The sequence below is a fragment of the Taudactylus pleione genome, unplaced genomic scaffold (genome assembly GCF_031769625.1).
Source record: "Taudactylus pleione unplaced genomic scaffold, aTauple2 ptg000053l, whole genome shotgun sequence".
In the NCBI taxonomy this organism is placed as follows: Eukaryota; Metazoa; Chordata; class Amphibia; order Anura; family Myobatrachidae; genus Taudactylus; species Taudactylus pleione.
In genome coordinates this window covers 37,738,912-37,761,427 of record NW_028284455.1, presented here as the reverse complement: position 1 = coordinate 37,761,427, position 22,516 = coordinate 37,738,912, and the positions used below count along the sequence as shown (strand labels likewise).

Genomic DNA, 22,516 nt, shown 5'->3' with positions numbered 1-22,516 from the left:
TTTAAGCGAACATTTAAATATTTAAACACTGTGGTGATTTCTATAGTAGCAGATTCACTCTTATCCCACCTATAGGAGCAATTCTCCCATACCAGTGCTAGTGTTCATGGTAGACACGCTGCACCTTCCTTTTACTACTAAAAGTGTCTCCTACAAATTCCACAATAATATAATACAATAACAAATATGAAAAGTGTAGTACATAAATGTAAAACGTTATAATAAAACAAGATCCTCACCTGCATGATATAACTACATAACTCCTTTTATGTGAAACACTGCCAAAAATTCTCCAGTGTCTCTCAGAATGATAATCACCCCATAAATGTACACCTTTGATAGCCTCCAGTGTTGTCCTATTCACACTTGGTAGTGCCATACCATGTATAAACCACATATCTTTGGGATCCCTGTATTTGAGGCAAACAGGAATAGTAGAGTAAAACAAATAAAAAAAAATTTCAAGGAACTTGAGTAAGTATCATGGAAAATTGTATTATTTTTTTATTATGTATTTCCCTTTAACTCCAAAATAAATATATATATGTACTACTATACTAATAACATCGGCCACAGAAAGTAAAAGTTCAAAATGGACTATCGGCGGCATTCCTTTGGTCATGTAGGGGGCAAAACCATCCTGCCATTCAGTGGTTAATAACAATGTAACTAATATGCTTGAAAACCGAGAACTAAATGAAACCACACACATTTTGTATTGCTCTGGGAGCTAGAAGTATTACATTTGTCCATAACCCATCATAAGAGCCTTTATAATGCACTGGTAAATCTCTTGATTGTCAAGCAAAGTGTATATTTATTCAATAGAAGATAATGTGGTTTTATTTATTAGCATATGTATTGTAATAACTATGGTCTTTGGCACCCAGGGCAAGATGAAAAATGCCCCCCCCCGTTCCCCCAAACTGTGTGCGCATGCTCCAAAAAATGGCCGTGGCCAATGAAAATAGGGTGTGTCAACATGACAATACTGATTCTCGTCACTCAGGGAACATTTATTTCCATTCCATATTGCACCTTAATGGCCCCAGTAGTGGTGCCCCTTATGCAGTGCCCCCAGTAGTAGTGCCCCTCATGCAGTACTCCCAGTAGTAGTGCCCCTTATGCAGTGCCCCCAGTAGTAGTGCCCCTTATGCAATGCTCCCATTAATAGTGCCCCTTATGCAATGCCCCTAGTAGTAGTGCCCCTTATGCAATGCTCCTAGTAGTAGTGCCCCGTATGCAATGTCCCCAGTAGAAGTGCCCCTTATGCAGTGTCCCCAGTAGAAGTGCCCCTTACACATAAAAGACACACGCACACAACTCTATACTTACCTGAATCCCCGCTCCGGTGCTTGCCGCCGTCCTACTGCTCCTCCCACTCAGTGCTATGGGAGAGATGTCATGACTTCTCTCCCTTCACCTACTGTGGGAGATGGAAGGGGAGTTCAGGCTGAGCTCTAGCTGACGCTGCAGGGAAGGTGCTGCAGGTTCGCCTACTGGTATCAAAATCTCAGCTGACACCTGGCAAATGGAGTAGGCAGCGGTGGCTCCTCTCCAGCCCAGCACCGGCCCTGGGTGCAGCAGCTAACAAGAATCTGTCTGACTCTCATTGGCAGCTCCTGGCGGTCCACTGCGATCGACCGGACCCTCCCCCAAACACACACCTGTCCGGCGCAGCGCCCATGGCACGTGCCCCGCTCGACACCCCCCTGGTTACGCCATTGGTAACAATATGTATACCAATGCATGTAACCTAAAGCAATCAATTAGAGATTAATTAGAATACCTTGGACAACAAGCTCAAAGCTAGAGTAAATGTGTGATTGCTTGCTGTGTTACTGCACTGTGCACCTCTGCACTTGTGTGTCTATCTGTCCCAGTACTCACATTAATATTAACAAATACAATATCACAAATAGCATATAGTGCTGCAAACCAGTGCCACGTTGTGGCCGGATTGCTAGGAAGAATTACAGAATGAGTGGTGGGTGCTGATAAGCAGTACATTTTGATAAAAGCATCTCTTGATAGAATGTTTCTGTTAGGGAACGTATTATATGTGTGGATGCCATGTGGTAGCTTGCATTGGCGTTTATCTCCAGTCACTGCAGTATGAACAAATAATTTCATAGAGGTTATTGCTGGGAAGCACGATAGTGTTTACTAACAATTTAGGTGCAACATTTGCAGTAAACCAGGGATTCTCAACTCCAGTCCTCAAGTACCACCAACTGGTTGTGTTTTGTGGATGTCTTTAATCATGCAGAGGTGAGTTAATCTATTTTTTGCTGGGTCAGTTGTTTTCCCACCTCCTTCCATAGACAGCAATCCTTAAAACATGACCTGTTAGGAAATGTTGAATGTTGAGGTTGGGCACCACTGCAGTAAACCATTACAACCAATTTATACATTTGCTTTGATATCAGCCTTGCATTACACAGATAATAGCAAATTGTTGCTTGGTTTCTGTGGTTCAATGCAAATGTAACACTTTGACACACTGTTTGTAAATACACTGCTACTGATTGTTCTCATCTCTGGATGACTAAAATGTATTTACTTGTACACGCTTTCCTGACACTCAATGGAGTGATTTATCGTCCTGGTTCCATCATACAAATGTATTGAGTTACTGTATATCCTGCTTTTCACCGATGTAATTCTAGCATCCGGATAGTTTGTATTTTCTTTCCCTTGGGATGCAACACAACTAGTATAACTGGGCAATGGAAAATAAGCAAGAAAGCTTTATAAACTGCTGTGTTTGATCGCCCGCTGTATGGAGAGAGAGGTGCTGATGGTGAATGGCAGTAGTCCCTGCTATATTGTATGTGTGCAGAGAGCCTGCTAAATACAGCTAGTGATTCTACAGTTTAATCTGAAGAGAGGAAATTTAGTAAGATTAGGAAGTGGAAAATACCTTTTAGTTTAACTTCTTTTGAATACCATACAGATGAAGTACCCTTCACCTGTATAGTATTAAAAGGTATACCATACAGATGAAGGGTACTTGGATTATTGACTTGTATATTTGGTAAATAAGTCTGATATTTTTTAATTATGATCAGTCTTAATATGCCCTAGTAATAAACTAAAGGTGTATTATGTCTTAGCTACACGTGTATTATGAAGAGATCTCTCCAATAAACAAATAATAATCTCTTTTCCATTTTGTTGTCTAGGTCACAAACTAAAGGTGTATTGTGTCTAAGCTACACGTGTATGATGAAAAGATCTCTCCAGTAAACAAATAATAATCTCTTTTCCATTTTGTTGTCTAGGTTACGGACACAAAACTTCATGTTAAACAAAAAGGCTTTGAAAAACTCCCATTCCCTACATTTTTCGCTGATGGAGATGAAGAGTTGCCAGAAGACCTTTACCATGAGGATATGTTCCAGTTCAATGAACCCTCAGTCACATACGCTTAGTGTTTCTGGCACCTTCATTCAGTGTTGTCACCAGGTCACTGTACTTACAGTAATATAGGTATTCCATGTTTCCAGAAGGGGTTCCCTTTATGCTACTGCAGTTATTTTGGTGGACAGTAACAACTTTCCTTGTAGAGTGCAAATAGGATGATTTCCGTAATTAAATCTGCAGTATATTTGTATGGATCTTGTGGATCCCTAAAACCTTTTGACAACAAAGTATGGTAGCTTTTGGTTTTTCAAAGTTCTTACGTAATAAAGACTATTTGATATTTTTTGTGTTATTCACCATTAAACCATACATGTAGTTCTACTATTAAACAGTTGACAATGGTTACTTACTAAACTGCACTAAAACTATATTATAACAATAAGTAGTTTGCTTTTCATGCATTATGATTAGACAAATACAATATTATTGCTGTTTTGTTATGGTTTTGTGCAGATTTGTAGTCTTAGTAAGTAACCCTCTGTTACGGGACAATATCCTGTGAAATGGTGTTACAATCTATTAGGTGTAGAAGAGAAATAAGACCTCACGATTTCTGCTGAATTGGACCAGTTCAGATCACCGAGTGACATTGACTTTTTTGGAGGCAAAGTTATTCTAACTACCTAAAGAAAAAACCTACTCCCACTGTAAGGCCCTCTAGCACTGAATTTGTTTGAGTATGGTTTCTGTATGAAAGTTGCGCAAGGGTTAACGTGACATCTTAAAGTCATGACAGGCTAGCTCCAGTACCCATCCACTGGTACGCCAGTCACATTAGTAAACCCTTTGTCTCAGAAGCCAGATATTGTAAAGAAGAGGTTTCTTGCAATTGAGTCTATAATCGACAGGATTACAGCATTATAGTGCAGTGTCTGGCGTGAATATTTATAAGTAACATCATACATCAACAGATATACAAATTAGGCAGATATAAAATCCAAATTATACCACTTTCAGACAGAAAAATCCCTAAAACCTGGGTTATTCCCATATCTTTCAACCCGGGAAGGACCCGGGAATTTGCTCCTAACCCCCTTTCACACAGCACATAATTCCCGGGTCGACCCCTTTCACACAGAACACAGATTATCCCTGCAACATACAGTGTGTCATAATAAATAGACTGCTTTTATGGCACACAGAGGTCATGAAAAGTGCAGCCTGTGCACCGCCATCTCAGCCAATAAGCGCTGCTTACTATGACTGGAGTAGAAAAACCCGGGTCGGCACCTTTCAGACAGCCGCCAACCCGTGTAACACCCGGGAAAACCCAGGTAAATACCTGGGTCGAAGTACCGGGAATTAGGTCCCGTGTTGACCCTTTCAGATAGATTAAAAAACCCGGCTAGAGCCGGAATATTACTGGGTTCTTTTCTCTGTCTGAAAGGGGTATTAGAAGAAAACACTCATCACCTGCAGGGCAATCCTGCCCAAACATCTGAATATTGCTTAGTACAAGAATATATTGTACAAATATGACTGTGTTCTTGGAGGGGGGGGGGGGGGGGGGGGGCTGTGGTAGGAATCTTCATTGTGGGCTTAATGTTAATGCTGACATTTTTTAAGAGCAAGAATGAAACCAGTTCCACGAAGGGTAAATCGCCATCACAATATATGTGACTCTTAAAATAAATGGTGGCAATGAAATAACTGTCAAAATGACCTGTTGGAAACAGTAATGCAAGGATTCTCTATCTGCATTTGTACTTAACAATATTTCTCATGAATTACATGTTTAGTCTCTTTGAAACGGTAACAGAAGATATAATTTATATGTACAGTACGTATATAGTTTACAATTCCCTAATGCTTAGTATAACTGATATTATCCAACAAGCCCAAGATTACAGCGTTGTATTATCAGTGCATAAGTGATATGTGAAGCCAGATCCCTGCTATCATAGGCCATTACTGCTGCTCTGGGATGCAGAAATGAACTTCGTTAGGTCATATGTGTATTTAATTACCTTGACCCAGATTGAAGCAGAGGAATTTGTTTTATTTATTTTCTCCCAGCCCTATGCTTCCAGAAATTAATGAACCTAACTTTATTCTACCTAACAGACTGCATATGTTTTCAGCCACAGCAAAACAAGTGTTATGGCTAATTATGTAGCGTCATCATGTACTGTACTCTGTTATGTGTATGTACAGCACTTGCAGTAGGGACTAATTGGTAGCAGTCCATATTGCTGATGGTTTGTCTGGTTTGCCTTAAGCTGGGTACACACTATACAAAGTATTGTAAGATATAACGTTTCAGCGCGGATTGGATCAATATATTGCATACATCGTATACCATCGATCCATCGCTTTCCACACCGTCCAATCAGCTGTTCTGCACATCAGATGGGACGACGCAGAGAACAACATGGTGTCATTACATGCAGCAAGTAACTATACATTGCCTCGTCTTACATCGGCTTGTGCAGTGTGTACAGCGTGCGTGATATATAGTTGCATCACTGGGTCGCACCACTGCATGCTGTTTCCCCAGCTTTAGACGATGAGATTCAGTGGGGTCAAAATACTGGATTTGACCAGGCTGTAATGTGAGTTCCATTTAATTTTAACAAGCATTGACCGCTTTATATAAAATACAGAAACATATCAAATGAAAGTGGTGGTGTTGCCCATAGCAACCTGTCAGATTCTGATTATTATTGTCTAGGATGCAATAGAGTAATTATAGCTAAAAATCTGGTTGCTCATTTTTAGAAGCTTTAGTTAATCTACCCCCTAGCATCCATAGTCCATGTGACATCTGGTGTAAATGAACCGGGCAGAGTGCTGTTAGCATAGCAACTTTTTATTTAAACAACACTCAATCTGTAACAAAGACGCCGGGCTGTGACTTTAACCACAAAGGAATGAGTTTTAAATATGTACAAAGTTGCAGATGTAGCACAAGAGAACTTTGCGTGAAAACAAGCCGCGGCCACTGCCTCATAGCACTTTGAATACAGATTCAGACTCTCTGGTGTATTTACTAATGAGAGTTTTTAGAAGTGGCGATGTTGCCCATAGCAACCAATCAGATTCTAGCTATTCTCTTCTAAAAGGTGCTAGTTAAATGTTAAGTAAATCATCTTGAGACTATTCATGTGTGGGGTTGCTTCACAGCCAAGGGAGTGGGCTCGCTCACAATTTTACCTAAGAACACAGCCATGAATAAAGAATGGTACCAAAACATCCTCCAAGAGTAACTTCTCCCAACCATCCAAGAACAGTTTGGTGATGAACAATGCCTTTTCCAACATGATGGAGCACCTTGCCATAAGGCAAAAGTGATAACGAAGTGGCTCGGGAATAAAATATCTAAATGTTGGATCCATGGCCATGAAACTCCCCAGACCTTAATCCCATTGAGAACTTGTGGTCAATCCTAAAGAGGTGGCTGGACAAACAAAAACCCACAAATTCTGACAAACTCCAAGCATTGATTAGGCAAGAATGGGCGGCCATCAGTCAGTATGTGGCCCAGAAGTTGACAGCATACCAGGGCGAATTGCAGAGGTCTAGAAAAAGAAGGGTCAACACTGCAAATATTGACTGTCTGCATAAACTTAATGTAATTGTGAATAAAAGTATTTGACACTTATGAAATGCTTTTAATTTTACTTCAGTATACCATAGTAACATCTGATAAAAAGGTCTAAAAACACTAAAGCAGCAGACTTTGTGAAAACCAATACTTGTGTCGCTCTCAAAACTTTTGGCCATGGCTGTATTTTCCAAGTCTCTTTCCCTGGCTGTGAGAAATGTTTGGCCTACATATTAAGCACTGTGCAATATGTGTGCAGTATATAAATTACCATTAATAAATAAATACATATATTGGTGGTGTCTAACTTTAAGAGTACCAGCTGGTTTCCCTGGAGATCTGCAGAAGTAAATTAAGTAGTTTATTGTGACTACATCTACTTAATGGGCCACAAAATAACCTCTATGACCAGAGGCAGTTTACACCTCTACAGTCCGACCCAGTTTCAGGGTTCCGCATTGAATTTGTTTGGCTGAGAATCATTTTTACATTTCTTCATCTGGAAAAGTAAATTACATTGTGTTTCCTGATTATATTTGGTACAGTAACACAGAACATTTTAGATTTTTGCTTTGCGTTCAATAAACAAGGAAGAAAAAGAAATCACATTTACATTATTTTTTCTCCTAGTTACTTTTGTATACATTTACCAGGCATGGTCTAATTCTCCGGAGGTACTAAGCTCATATAGATGTGTGCTAGTTTTCATCAAGAGATCTACAGTTATATGGGCATAAATACGAAGAAAGGTTATTACGGTATTTTTTTTTGTCCAGAGGAGACCTTCAACAGAAACTGAAGTAGCCTCCCCTGTCTTTATTATTATTAATAGATCCAATGCAGACTGGGTGTATTAAGTCTATGACATCATGAGTGTGCTGGTAACAGCTTGCTCTCCTATCTTGCTTCTCCATGCTATATACAGTACCAGCTCAATAGGAATTCCTTAGTCTTTTCTCATAGTGACATTAATGGGATTTTCTATGACAATTATATGGGTCCCATAGTCTTGAAGTAAAAGGCAGAGATAGCTATGTGACCCCAAGTTTATTTAGGTGTAACATTTACCCAACAGTTTAGGCCCCAAATAATGCAAAAGAGGTGTTGGAGCCTATACCTACTGATCATGTTAATTTGGATGGTTTATGAATTGTGGGAAAACATTTAAGTGGAAATAAGGCTGATTATAGTGATAGAAACATGGAAGCGCTAGAGAGTAATAAGTAAACACTGTACATTGCAGAAGCCAACTAACATGACTTTCACAGCCCAGAGGGCCATGTACCCATCTCCATGATTACCTCTGAATAGGTCAATCATGGCTGGGCACAGCCAGATATGAACTTTCTAAGCTTTATTGTGGGGGAATGGGTTAAACTTGTTCTTACCATCTGTAGTGCCTATAGGTAGTGTGTGTTTTCAGGTGATTTATCTAACCAGTAAATAACAATTGTGGAATATTTTTTCTTGCATATTAAAAACAAGCCTTCATGTTCTGTAACCTTTTAATGAAGGTCAGTAAATGTGCTTAATCCAACCTCTGGATTGTTTCACTTTATCACCATGTTTGATAACACTGACATACTTACTACAGTCCTTAATGTGCCTGAAACATATGCTGTGTGGTGGATGCAGCTGACTGACGTCACTCGTAACATTTTATTTTATAGTGTGGGGGAAAAACACATTACCCATTTAAATATATTATTAATGCTGTTTCCCCACTAGATAAGATTGTGAATAAGTGTATAAACATACTCCTTTAAAAAGACACCTCGTACAATCATTTGACTAAAGCTGCTGTTAAATGGTTGCTAAAAATAGGAAAAAACACCAGTCCAAATTAGGGAAAATCCAATATAAAAACATACTGCAGTAAAAACAAGGAAAAAACTATCTCTAATTATAAATATTAATATTTTTTTATCACTAAAACTAAACAGCAAGCATCACCTATAGGATGATTCGCAAATATAAACATATAAAAACACAAAAGTAGGCAAATACTGGAATATACTGTATAAGCTCAGTTTAATAACGATCTTGTTTGATGGGATACGGAAAGATATATGAAAGATCAGAGCGATTGCAGAGTAGTAATGATAATATATATATATAAATTGCAACACTAGGTATGTTATTTAGTTGCTACAGTGGTATGTAGCTAACATACCGGTGGACTACATGATGCCAGTCTATATCCCGACAACGAAAGCCCTGCAGGGAACTTGATAGGCGTCGACATACTGATGCCTATCTTAATCCCGACGCGGCGGGTAGGTTTAGGGACTCCCGGGGGGACTTAGGGTTAGGCTAGGGGGAGGTGGGGGTTAGGGTTTGGTGCCACTGGCGGAGATTAGGTACCCCCCCATCTCCGGGAGGGATAGGGTTAGGCACTAGGCAGGGAGGTTAGGGGTAGGCACCACCAAGGGAATGTTAGGGGGAGAGAGGGGTAGGTATAGGTTACTTATACCCCTTTTACACCTGAGCTAAAACCCGGGTTATTGCTGGGTTAACCCGGGCAGCTCCCTGGTGTAAAAGGGGAGAGGGTTGGATCGCCGGGACGAGTGACCCGGCAATCCAACCCAGGTAAATAGCAGGGTTTAACACGGGCGTAGCCCGTGAAACCCTGCTGTGAGAACAGTGCACTCCGGGTCATGATGACTTGGAGTGCGGTGCTAGCCGGCCGAGTGGTCCGGCTTCAGTGGCGCTTGGAGATGACGTCATCTCCAAGCATCCTCTTTCAAGCTGGGTCTATGCAGACCCGACTTTGGTGTGAGCGGCGCCGACTCGGGAATATACCGAGTCGGCGCCGGCTAAATTCCAGGTCTGATCCGAATAGGAACTCTGGGCCTAACTCAGACCCGCTCGCAAGCAGGTCGATGTTGGCCCAGTGCGCATGCGCACGACGGAGGCTACTCGCTCCGGGTCTGGAAGGGGGGCGTGCTGTCGATGGTGAGTGACAGCACGCCCCCTTTGGTGGGGGTGCCGGGGGCGTGGCTGCCCAGACGGGAGGCGATCCCATGGGAACGCCTACCGTCTGGGGCTGGCCCCACTGACATCACAAGTGATGTCAGTGGGAGTGCTCTCGGCTCTGATAAAGCCGAAAGCACTCCAGGGCTTGCGGCAACGAGACCCTACCACAAGGGTCTCGTCGCGAGCCCGATGGTCGCGATGGTCTTGACCATCGCGACCATCTTCCTGGCCGCTTGCTATAGCTGTGGGTGGTCACCCACAGCTATATGAGCGGCCAGGAGGCCGCTCTAAAAATGAAGGACAGCCCTGATTCAGAGCGAGCGCTCTGTCAGAGCGTCCGGCTCTGAATCTGGGCCTGATTCAGACCCGCTCGCGATCGCAAGTGGGTCGATGTTGCCCAAGTGCACATGCGCACGACGGAGGCGGCTCCGTCGTGCGCCTATGCGCGAGACCCGAATAATGATGGCCAAGCCGTCGTTAGGAGTCTTGCACCAAAGGGGGCGTGCTGTCGATGGTGATTGACAGCACGCCCCATTTGGTGGGTGTGCCGGGGGCGTGGCTGCCCAAACGGAGGCGTTCCCATGGGAACGCCTACCGTCTGGGGCCGGCCCCACTGACATCACTAGTGATGTCAGTGGGAGTGCTTTTTGATAGTACCAAAAGCACTCCAGGGCTTGCGGCAGCGAGACCCTACCGCAGGGTTTCGTCGCAAGCCCTATTGTCGCGATGGTCTTGACCACCGCGACCATCATTTTGGCCGCTCCAAAAAGGAGAAGGGACAGCCCTGATTCAGAGCGAGCGCTCTGTCAGAGCGTCCGGCTCTGAATCTGGGCCTCTGTTCCAACTCCGGGTCAGACCCGGAATTTTGGTGGAAAAGGGGTATTACCTGCCCTGTCGGGATCTTTTGCCTTCGGGCTGCCGGCCACCTGGACTTCATACCCATTCCTGAAATTCACTAAGCACTGACGCAACATTATAAAATAATAACACATATAGGGGTAAATGTAATACCCTGCACATTGCATCTGAACAAAGGCCCTGATTCAGAGCCGGACGCTCTGACCAGAGCGCTCGCTCTGAATCAGGGCCCACCTCCATAAATATGGAGCGTCCTCCTGGACGCTCGTATAGCTGTGGGTCACCACCCACAGCCTATACGAGCATGCAGGATGATGGTCGCGATGGTCTTGACCATCGCGACCATCGCCAGTGCGAGCAGAAGCCTGTGGTTGAGTTTCTCAACCGCAAGGCCAGGAGTGATTTTGGCTCTATCAGAGCCAAAATCACTCCCACTGACATCACTAGTGATGTCAGTGGGGCCGGCTTCCTTGGGAACGCCTCCGTCTGGCAGGCACGCCCACCAAAGAGGGCGTGCTGTCAATCAACATCGACAGCACGCCCCCTTTGATCAGACACAACGAGCGAAGGAAAGTCCTTCGCTCGTCGCGTCTCACGCATGCGCACGACGGAATCCCTCCATCGTGCGCATGCGCAATGCACACCATCGACCCACTTGCGAGCGGACAGCCGCTCGCGAGTGGCTCTGAATCAGGCCCAAAGTTTTAAAGTAGCAATCATTTAAACAGCAAAACCAACCTGATTTTGCCTTTTAAATGATTGCTACTTTAAAACATCTTCCAGACGTGCTAGTAACCTGCTGTTGCTTGCATTTCACAGGCTATTACATTTACCCCATAGTGTTACAACAGTTTGCACAGTATTACAATGGGGATCCTAGTTGTTTGATACTCACTGGGTTAGAAAGAACATAAATATGAACATTATTGGGGAGATGTTATATATGCCTTTGAAGTTTATTGGATAAACTGCCTTGCACCAAGATGATCTTAATTAAAAACTAGATTTCAATGGCAGTATTTAACTACATCACATTTTCTTAATTTGTTTTTCCTTATTAATCTTTTCCCACATTTTATTTATGCACAGTGGATTACTGTTAAATATGCACAATGGATTACTGTTAAATAAGAATGTTTATTGGTTGATTATTTTATAGTTCTTTACTACGTAACACATGAATTCTTTTAGAAGTGTGGTGGTATCTAGGAGGGATAAATTAGTCATAGATAGGGAAGATATTGCAATACTCCATAACATGTCTAGATTGAATATGCACACTTTTTTTTCCATGTCAGGCAAATCGCTATAATCTGTTACGCCAGGTACACACTAGACGTCTAGTGTGTACCCGTTATGTCGCTGACGATGCGTGCTTCCGTGTGTCATCAGCGACATTGTTAGCGAGGGCAATGCTGCCGAATGCTGCTTGCGCTGATGGCGGCACCATCGTCTAGTGTGTACCGGCCTTTTCTCTAATAAGGCCAGGCGTCATAAATTAGACTATTAGGCAAAACTCTTATATTTAGAGTATTTGGAGAATCCTGAGACAGATAGGATTACTTATACCTCTTTTCCACCTAAAACCCAGGTCCGACCTGGGTTTTTGGACATGGTTCCAACCCTGGTCAGACCCAGGTTAAACCCATTTACACTGCACCTTCGATCTGGGTTACTCCCAGGTCAGCCCTGCTAAACCTGTGAGATCTTAAAAAGTGGTAGGTGAATGCCCCACAACCACCAATCAGCTCATTTTAGGCATGACCCAGGTCAGATAACCCGGGTTGCACCGTTTACACTGCGCCATTACCCTGGTCCATCCTGGGTCCAACCCTGGAAGCTACCTGGGTTGGATTGCTGGGTCACTTGACCTGGGTTATTTTTCAGGGACCCTTTTACACTGAGCTGCGACCCGGGTAGACCCAGCAAAAACCCAGGTTTTTGCTCTGGTGTAAAAGGGGTATTAGAGAGCCATCCTGAGAGAGAAACTAAGGGCTAAATTTTACCAAATGGCGGTTTTGCTGGGGGTTTGAAACTGCTGCACATCCCTTGCTGTTTTTTCCCTCCAAACCACTGGATTTACTATGCTTATTTACTATAAAGAGCCAATTTACTGCGTTTGGAAGTTCTTTTTTCTGTTTTTTAATTTTCCAAATTGATAAGATTAAAAAGAAATTATTATTAAGCATTTTAATCTCTACAATATTCATTTGTGTAAACCTTGGCCCATTTGTTGTATTGGGAATGAAACATTCAGAATAGAAATGGTTTATAATCGGCAGAAATATAGATGCTCTGCATGGGCAGCAAAAGCGCTCTGGCAATTTTCTGTGTAATTATTATGCATGTGTCACTTTGTGTTGCAGGATGTTTTAACCTACTGGGCATTAGAAAACTTTGTTCTCTCATAGAGGGTAATATTTCAGCTGCAATTAGTAATTGACACTTTTCTAACTTTAATTACCTGACTTTAATATTTTCTTTAACTATTTAGCTCTTTACTGCAAGAACTCAAAATGAGCTATAGACTGTTTTTTTTAGCTTTGATACAGGAATATTAGCAGCAATGGCATGAAGCAGTCGGATCCTCCTGAGAAATTTCGGCAAGGAGGTACATTGAGCGGAGACATCCATCATAACCATAGCTGCATCTAATTATACAGACACTGCTGTCATTGCTAGAGCCATAACAGGTTAGTTTCCCAGTGGGTACCTACTGTATAAACTTTTACCCATCTTCTGAGTGCAGAGAGAAGTGGAAGTAGAAACACACAATTCTGTAACGGTACATTATTTTTTCTAGTCTTTAATATTTACACCTACAATACATGCCATTTTACTAGTAAACATGGGGTTATTTACTAAAATTAACAGAAGGGTAAAATCTGCACTAACCATTGGACCCAATGAGACATTTGCTTTAATTATCTAATTTGCTCAGAATCAGTTAAAAATAATTGCAAATTTTTTGCTCTAGTATTTTGGAAGATTTGCACCTTTTGACAGGGCCGGATTGATGGCCACATGGGCCTGGAGCTGAAAATGACCAAGGGCCTATTATGAGAAGCAGAGGAGGCGTGACCAGTGCTGTGAGGGTGTGGTCAGTGCCATGTGGGTGTGTACACTAACTATACTCTTAGCCCCAATGTCTCTGTTAATATGTAAAAGAGAAAAAATGCTTAATTTTGTGAGGTAAATAAAATTGTATTTCTATAACTTATGATTTATGGCTGACCGTGTGGAGAGCAGATGGCCAGACAACATCATGTTGCCATGACAATGGGCCTATTTTTATGTGGAGGCCCGGAGCTGTAGCTCCATCCGCCCCATTGATAATCTGGCCCTGCCTTTTGAACGTTATTAATAAACACTGGTGGCAAAGCTTGTTACAGACGTCAGTGAATTTATTTTTTGTTTTGTGAGATTTTGTGCTGAAATTTTTTGAACTACTCTACTGTATATCTAAAAGCATCTGCTTTTTTGAAAGACGCAGGCCTAACTTACATAACCAGGCCCTTTACACCAGTACAAGCTCTGCTACCAAACTTTCCATGTACTTTTGCAGTTACCTGTGTTGAATTATTAATTTAAGAATACATCATTCACCAATTAATTCAGCTTAAAAAAATTACAGACCTCTAAGCCATAGAGGTATTACCTGCGAGCGGAGGTTAGGCATGCATCTTGGCGTGCACTTGGAAGACCATCCAGGAACAGTGATAAGCATCTGGTGCTCATGGTAAATGGATGATGTCCTGGAAATTCAGCTTTTGGGGGAGATTTATCAAAGCTTGGAAAGAGAAGTACCAACCAATCAGCTCCTGTCATTTTTCAAACACAGCCTGTAAAATGTAATTTAGAAGCTTAATGGTAAGTACTTTATCTCTCTCCAAGCTTTGATAAATCTCCCCCTGTATGAGTAGGAATTAAAGGTCCATTTAGGATCAGTGATATTGAGTGACAGAAAAGGCAGCTGAATAATATACTGAGAGATACAATGTGTGAAGAAATGTCCTGCCACTCCCCAACTCCTGATCTTGGACTATGCAAACCTTTACTCATGGAAACGCTGCCATATAACGTAACACACCAAAGTGAAGGTGGGTCCAAAGCTAGGTTTGCACTACACACTGGAAATGTTGTACCTTGTATATGACCTCCATGGAATAAACACCCTGATCTACAAAAATATGCACACTCCCCTCATTTACACACTGTAACTACTGCAATCAACATTATTGCACGTATATATAATACCTTTATCCTATAAATATACTACTAGAATTTCTTACCTTGTTTCCCCAAAGAGTGTTTCGCAAATATTCCTTATTCAGGAACCACCATCTATACTTCCATGACAATGTGGCCAGTCTCATCTTTCACATTACTGGTCAGAATCAAATCACATACAGGGGGCATTTATAAACAGTGGTATACTGTACATGCAATTGTGAACATGGAGTTTGCAACATATTCATACAGTACAAGTTATTTGTGTTTTTCTTCTGTAAAGAATCCATCCAGAGAAATGGGGACCATCAGGTGCTTATATGAGAAAGAATATTGTTATCAATTGTAGTTGGATAAAACTGAACACATAATTGATTTAATCAACAAAACAGACATATTACTGAGGAAAAAAATGAACAAACAGGCTGCTTGCATCTAAAGACCAATTACGTGTTCAATAACGATTTACAGCAAGTATCCTACCAGTACAAATACACAATAATGTTGCAATTTTCACATAATGATCATTTTTATATTATTGATACAGGTTTCACAAAACAGAAATAGTCTTCATACTGTAGTAGCAGCAGGGCCGGAAACAGGAATCTCGGGGCCCGGTACACTGATGTCTCTGGGGGCCCCAGCTTCTCACCATCACCCTGATCCCGCACATCCCTCCCCTGCATGTGTGATATGTGAAGCATGAGAATGTTAACTGAAAGATATGCCAGCCTTAACATAAAGTAAAAAAACATACACTATGACTTACCACACTGTCTCTCTCTCACTGATGATGCAGGCTGTAGTTCTTGTCTGCCATCTCTTGCAAGGTCTTCCTTATGACAGTGCTGTGGATGCCTCAGGGGTACGGGGAATTATGTCAGCTGGCAGCCATCCTCAGCCCATCATCACAATCCTCGGTCCAGAAGCCCTCCATCACCTTCCTCTGCCACAGCCCATGTGACCTTCTGCCCCAACTCCCATCACCTTCCTCTGCCCCCAGCCTGTCACCTCATGACTCCAGCACCTTCTTCTGCCCCCACACCTTATGCAACCAGCCCCTTCCTCTGTCCCCAGCTACCTTCACCTTCTTCCCCACCACCCATCCTGTTCTCCTGCCCACTGCCCCTGTTCCTCTAACATCCCCTATCCCCTTCAAAACCAGCCTGCCTTATGGGCAGAGATGCATGGCGACGTGACCTATGACGTCATGCCGCCGCGTTGCTCATAAGGTCAGACGCACGGCAGTCACCTGGTCCCGGCCCGGGCTGCGGCTGAGCCACGGGGAGGAGCCCAACACTGCCCGGGCCAGGCTACAAGGAATAGAGCAGGGGCTTGGCGGTGGCGGCTATGGGACCCGCCGTCTTGAACAGTGAGTCCGTGGCCCTGTTATGTTCCCGTCCGGTCCTTGGGGCCCCTCTGGACCCTGGGGCCCAGTACGGGTGTAACCCTAGTCCCCCTCTGTCGCCGGGCCTGAGTAGCAGATGCGCCATAATGCATTATGTGACTGGTCAGAGCAGAGGTGAGAGCTTTAAACATTACTAAAATAATTATGATTATGAGAGTGGCATGGATCTAAATTTATTAACTCCTCGAAAAATGTAAGTGACTCCAGTATTATGCATTTTTTGGAGTGGAAGAGAGTCCACTTTTAGGGGTCAATCCAATTACCCATGAATACACTGCGAGTGCGAGTTAGCATGGCTAAAGTCACACTTTAGTGCAGCCTGAACTCGCTCAAAACTATTAACTGCACCATATGGCTGAGAGCGGGATGCAAGGGGTGCGAGATGCAGTACCGTTGCTGGCATTTAATGCGGTGGCAATGGTAACTCATACATTTCATGAGTAATTGGATTGACCCCTAAGCATTTTAACATCTCTAGCATCCTGCTCTTCCACACCCATGAGGCTACAAAATCTCTTATCCCTCCCACTTGGACTATTGCCTCCTTTTACTCGCTGGTCTTTCTCTCTCTTGACTCTATCCTCTTACATCTATCCTCAGTGCTGCAGCTTATCTTCCTATGCCATTGCTCTCATTTCACCTCTTCTATACTTTGATTCTTTCCCTGGCTGCCCTCCCCCTGTAGAATACAGTTTGAGCTCCCCACCTTAACAGTGAAAGCATTTCTTCACTCCATCTCTGACCTCATCTCATTCCACACCCACACTCAGTTTCTCCATTCTTCCTCTGACTCATACTTTGTCTTTGCACTGATTACCTCCTCACACACAATTCCATGATTTCTCTTGTGCTGCTCCTCTGCTCTGAAACTTACCCCCTTATCAGAGTTATACCCCTTTCACACAGAAAAGCAAATTACCGGGCAAAGTACTTTTGCCCGGTAATTTGCTGAATCCCGACAGCTGGCATCCTGATCGTAAGAGACCGGGCCCAGGTAAGTGTCAACCGTTTCGGGCTTCCGGGGTCTGGATTTGAACCGGCGGCTCTTCAACCGCCGGGATTTCATACTCATCCCCATAATACTATGCATTAGTATAAGTACAAATAATTTAGGTATGTACAACTATTACATTTCGGCATTTACATTTACCTTGTTAGTTGGAAAAGGTATAATTCTTGGCAAAAGTATTATGTAAAATAAATGGATTTTTTTTTACACATACTCAATTGAATAACATGCTTATTAGACAATCTCTTCTTTTTATTTAATTGTATTTCTTTGAAATCACACTATACTAGCACAAACCAATCCTCTTGACGAACGATATAAAAAATAGCAACTTAAAACAACCTTTTTAGCACCACTCTGCTAATGTGATTATTGTAATAGACCAACAACAGTGAATTGATCAATCTTGTTACTAGATTTCTGTGTCATCCTTACTGTAGTTTGTAACAAGTATGAGCTCTCCCCATGAACTAGCTAATGGGTTTACAAACAATGCCTGCTGCTTTGTATATGTGCAAAAGTAATGACATAATAATACTGTATCTTTCCACATTACCATTAGAGGAAATCTGGTTATGCCTATGACCTGGTGTTTAACATGCATTCAGCAGTAATACAGTATGTGTGCAAAGCCTTACAAACTGGTTTATAAGCTACTACTGTAAGTACATATAGATTAGGTTTGCATCTAAAGTATCTTGTATTACTAACATGTCTTTCTCAGCTACTATAGAAGTTGCTAGAATTGATTTTGTATGCTGTTGGGCATAGCTGGGAATTTCTGTTTCACAAAGAAACCAAAGATGCCGGTTTCCCTTCTGCCCGCGGTGATTAGTTAAATCCACCGAGCTGTATTAACCAGAACACAGGATACAGCATCAGCACACACAGGAATCCAACTTCATGAAACACGCTACTTTTTATTTAAACTCAAGAGATGCATAAAATATATAGAATTTTGAGATTACATTCTGTTTATCAGATATAAAATGTATAACTCAATGGTGATCTTTTTATTAAATCTTTTCACCAATAACAATATCAAATGTATGCCATTCTGTTCATTATGACATCAAATTAAAGACTAAATGCAGAATATACTAACAGTAAAACGCGGTGAATCCCCATATGTATCAAGATCCGGAAAGCAGATTTTTCCGGAGCTTGTACCAAATTGTCAACGCCATCCATACAAAACATTGCCTATAAAAGCCTATAGTCTCCTTTCCGTACAAATCCCCAGATTTGTTCCCCCAAGACTTGCGCATGCGCAATAGGACTCCCGGGTCATATACCCAGAAGTCCTCACAACGCAAAGGACAGTTCTTATCGGAAAAGTTCTCCTTTGTGTAAATATTCACAATTATTCAAGATTTATGGCTTTAATAAATGCCGCTATGCATGCGATAAGTGTCAGGATGTATCGCAGAGAATATGCAATCGATGATACATCAAGCCACAATTCTTTACCATATATTAATATGTAATAAAAATATCACATTGCTATCTTATTTGCAATATAATATTTGTAGCCTCTTTGCTCTCCTGGCCCATAGTGTTGCGAAAATCTCAGGAGCTATACACGCTGGGACCTAGGTAAGATGGCAACCTACTATATGAACTATGCCAAGATGGCTACTACTTAGCTCTGGGAGTGACTTAAGCCTGCATGATGCAAAAAGGGGCAGAGCAAGTGATGAGTTCGACCTGGCAAGAAACAGAGGAGCAGAACCTTTAAAAGGGGCTGGTTTGGCGCCTTGCAGCGTTCCTGAGAAAGAGGAGAGGAAACGGAACCAGGAGGCTGACTGGGCGTTTGCAATCAGACCTGCCCTGGTGTGTGGCTGCCAGAATGCTACCACAGAAGAGCTAAGAGAAAGGACACTGAATTCCTATAGCGGCAGTGAGCGGTGCAAGGCACATCGACTGTGCAGAGAGTGGTGTAGAGCTGATGCTGACTCTTTAGGAGAGCCAGGCCAGTATCTACAAAGCACATGGTACCCACTGAAGATCAAGCTTGCAGCATTACTAGGCTGTTCTCATATATCTAATGCTGCATATCTGGGAGTGCAAATGTGCCTGTGGCTGTGTTTATCATTGTGGTCAGGTGTTCTTTGTGAGATATAAAGGCTTGGGTTGATTTGTTTGGAGCACAGTTGGTAGAATAATTACCATATTTCTAATAGTCTTATCCTGTAGAAATTGTATTGTGGTTCGTGGTGTTAAAGGATCTAATTGGAGTGGAGTGTGTATCGATTATAGTGGTGAGTTCCTTTGATTATCGGTGCTATTTCTTCGATCTTGTATTTTTTGTCTGTATTCTTTCATATTATACCTTCCATATCATGCATTATCGTTTTTACTTGAATTCTGGGCCTGATTTAGACCCGCTCGCGAGCGCTGAGCGCTCGCAAGCGGGTCGATGTTGGCCAAGTGCGCATGCGCACGATGGAGGCGGCTCCGTCGTGCGCATGCGCGAGACCCGAATAATGACGGCCAAGCCGACGTTATGGGTCTTTCACCAAAGGGGGCGTGCTGTCGATGGTGATTGACAGCACGTCCCCTTTGGTGGGCGTGCCGGGGGCGTGGCTGCCCAGACGGAGGCATTCCCATGGGAACGCCTACCGTCTGGGGCCGGCCCCACTGACATCACTAGTGATGTCAGTGGGAGTGCTTTTGGCTCTGATAGAGCCAAAGGCACTCCAGGGCTTGCGGAAGACGAGACCCTACCACAAGGGTCTCATCTTTTTGGCCGCTCGCTATAGCTGTGGGTGGTCACCCACAGCTATACGAGCGGCCGGGAGGCTGCTCTAAAAATGAAGGCCAGCCCTGATTCAGAGTGTGCGCTCTGTTAGAACGTCCGGCTCTGAATCAAGGCCTCTGTACCATTTATCGATGTCATTTTGTGATGATCCATCCTCAAAAGCTCATATTTTGTTTTCTTTATCAATAGTTTCTGATACTGTTACACATCGATCTTTGCCAATCTTTTCATGTTTTACTGTTTGTCCATTATTTAATTTATTATGTATTGTTGATATGATTCTACTTCGATTTCTTTTATTGTACCTATGCAATATCAAGTAGTTATATGCTTCTAGGAGTCTATATTTCCACAATCTTTGCTGTCAATATTTGTTCTGTTTAATAGTCAAAAGGTTGACACCATTCTCCACATATTTAAATATATTATAAATATACCGTGGTGGTTTTGGCAACAGATTTGGTAAGTGCAAAAGATCACTGGTGTTGGGGCAGAGGATTCCCGAATCGATCTCTGGTGTACAGAAGACCTGTTCGTGACCCCTGCGGCCTGTACAGATTCAGGGGGAGGCACTACCATAGCTGAACAGAGAAATGGTAAGTAGCGTGTTACGGTGTGGACATTGGGCGGGATGCATGACGCATTGCATTCGGGGTGTGATGCATCCCGCTGCTCTTTGCATACATGCCGGCATTAGCAATGCCGGTATGCATGACGAACACCGCAAAGGAACGCTCTCTCTGTAATAGCGTCCCTTTACGATGGAGGGACATCCGGGTCATTGACCCAGAAGCCCCTCTGGTGTCCTTCTGCGCATGTCGCCGCGGGGGGTGCTGGGAGGGAACCGATTGTATCGCTCTCACAGCACTCTCCCGATAGAAGCTCATGGGCAACCAAGTCTCAGAATGCATCTCACTCTGGGGCTTGGTGCATATGAGAAATGCAGTCAAACTTGCATTTTCGGGGTTTGACCGCATTTCTCCCTTTGATGCATCCCGTCCACTAATCCAATACGACCCTACCCGTAGGCATGTACAAAAGGGGTGTTACATAAAGTAGATTAGTACCTGGCACAGAAAAAAAAATAGATTTCTTAATAAAACATTGTTATAAAAAAATATTGTTTTACACAGGTACACCACCAATAGGGATGTAGTTAAAAAACCTAAGATCGGGATGCCAGCTGATGAAATCCTGGCAACAGAATCCTGAACTGCAGACTGAAGACCGGAGCTGGAATCCCGACATAAGTGGAGATGCCAACGCCAGGATCCCGAACGTAAGTACAGCTGGCTATTAGCCTCGGGGGGGGGGGGTTAGGTTTAGGCACCCCAGGGGGGGTTAGGGTTAGACTGCGGGAGGGGGGAGGTTAGGGTTAGGCTGCGGGAAGGGAAGTCAGGGACAGGCACCACTGGGGGGGGTTAGGTTTAGGCACTAAGGGGGGAGGGTTGGGTTAGAGAAAGGGAGGGTTAGGGGAGAGGGATAGCATACTTGCTTATCCCCTGTCGGGTCCTAAGCATCGGGATGCCGCTGTCTGTGTTTTGATAGCCTGCATCCCGAGTGCCAGGATTCCATACCCAACCACCACTAATATATCAACCATTAAAATTATATTTAATTTATATTTAATTTATGGGCCTATTGTTATTATAATGGTTGGTAACTGTTAGGGGGTGTTTTGTTTTCCCTCTCTCCTTGTTTATGCTTATTCTGCTTTGTTTTGTACACACAGGAAATTGCCAGTTTAAACCTAATATATCTGAAGCAAATATTCTATTTTTCATTATATATGTATTTTTCTATGTATATATATATATTAGGGATGAGCGGGTTCGGTTCCCTGAGAACCGAACCCACCCGAACTTCGGGGATCCGGGGCGATCCGAGCCCAAGCTCGGATCTCCCTGTCTGCCCCGGATCCCTCTCCCGAGGCAAAACCTCGAGATCTGCTGTCGGATCTCGAGGTTTTGCCTCGAGCGGCCATTTAAAAAAAAATGCCTTTGCCTTTAATGGGCAAAGTGCTGATTGGCTGACAGAGCCGTCTGTCACGGCTCTCAGCCAATCAGCATTATGGTGCTCATTTGCATGTAGCACGGACTCGTGAGATCCGTGCTACATGCATCTGTGTGATTGACAGTGACACAGAGCACAGATGGGTCAGTGAGACCCGTCTGTGCTGCTGTGTATTTCAATGACACAGATGCACGCACGGACCAGGAGATCCGTGCTACTTGCATCTGTGTCATTGACACAGAGCACTAACGGGTCCGTGAGACCCGTCTGTGCTGCTGTGGTAAATAAAAA

The 22,516-nt window shown here is 43.2% G+C and overlaps 1 protein-coding gene across 2 annotated transcripts in view; it reads left to right on the top strand.

Moving 5' to 3' along the window:
- Positions 1-3,706, top strand: part of MRPL3 (mitochondrial ribosomal protein L3) — a 135,622-nt gene extending 131,916 nt beyond the window's left edge. For both annotated transcript variants that reach the window (XM_088462804.1, XM_088462803.1), the window contains one exon: positions 3,285-3,706. In XM_088462804.1, coding sequence (XP_088318930.1) covers positions 3,285-3,434 — 150 coding nt within the window. In that variant the 3' untranslated portion in view covers positions 3,435-3,706. The remainder of the gene's footprint in view (positions 1-3,284) is intronic.
- The last annotated feature ends 18,810 nt before the right edge of the window (positions 3,707-22,516 follow it).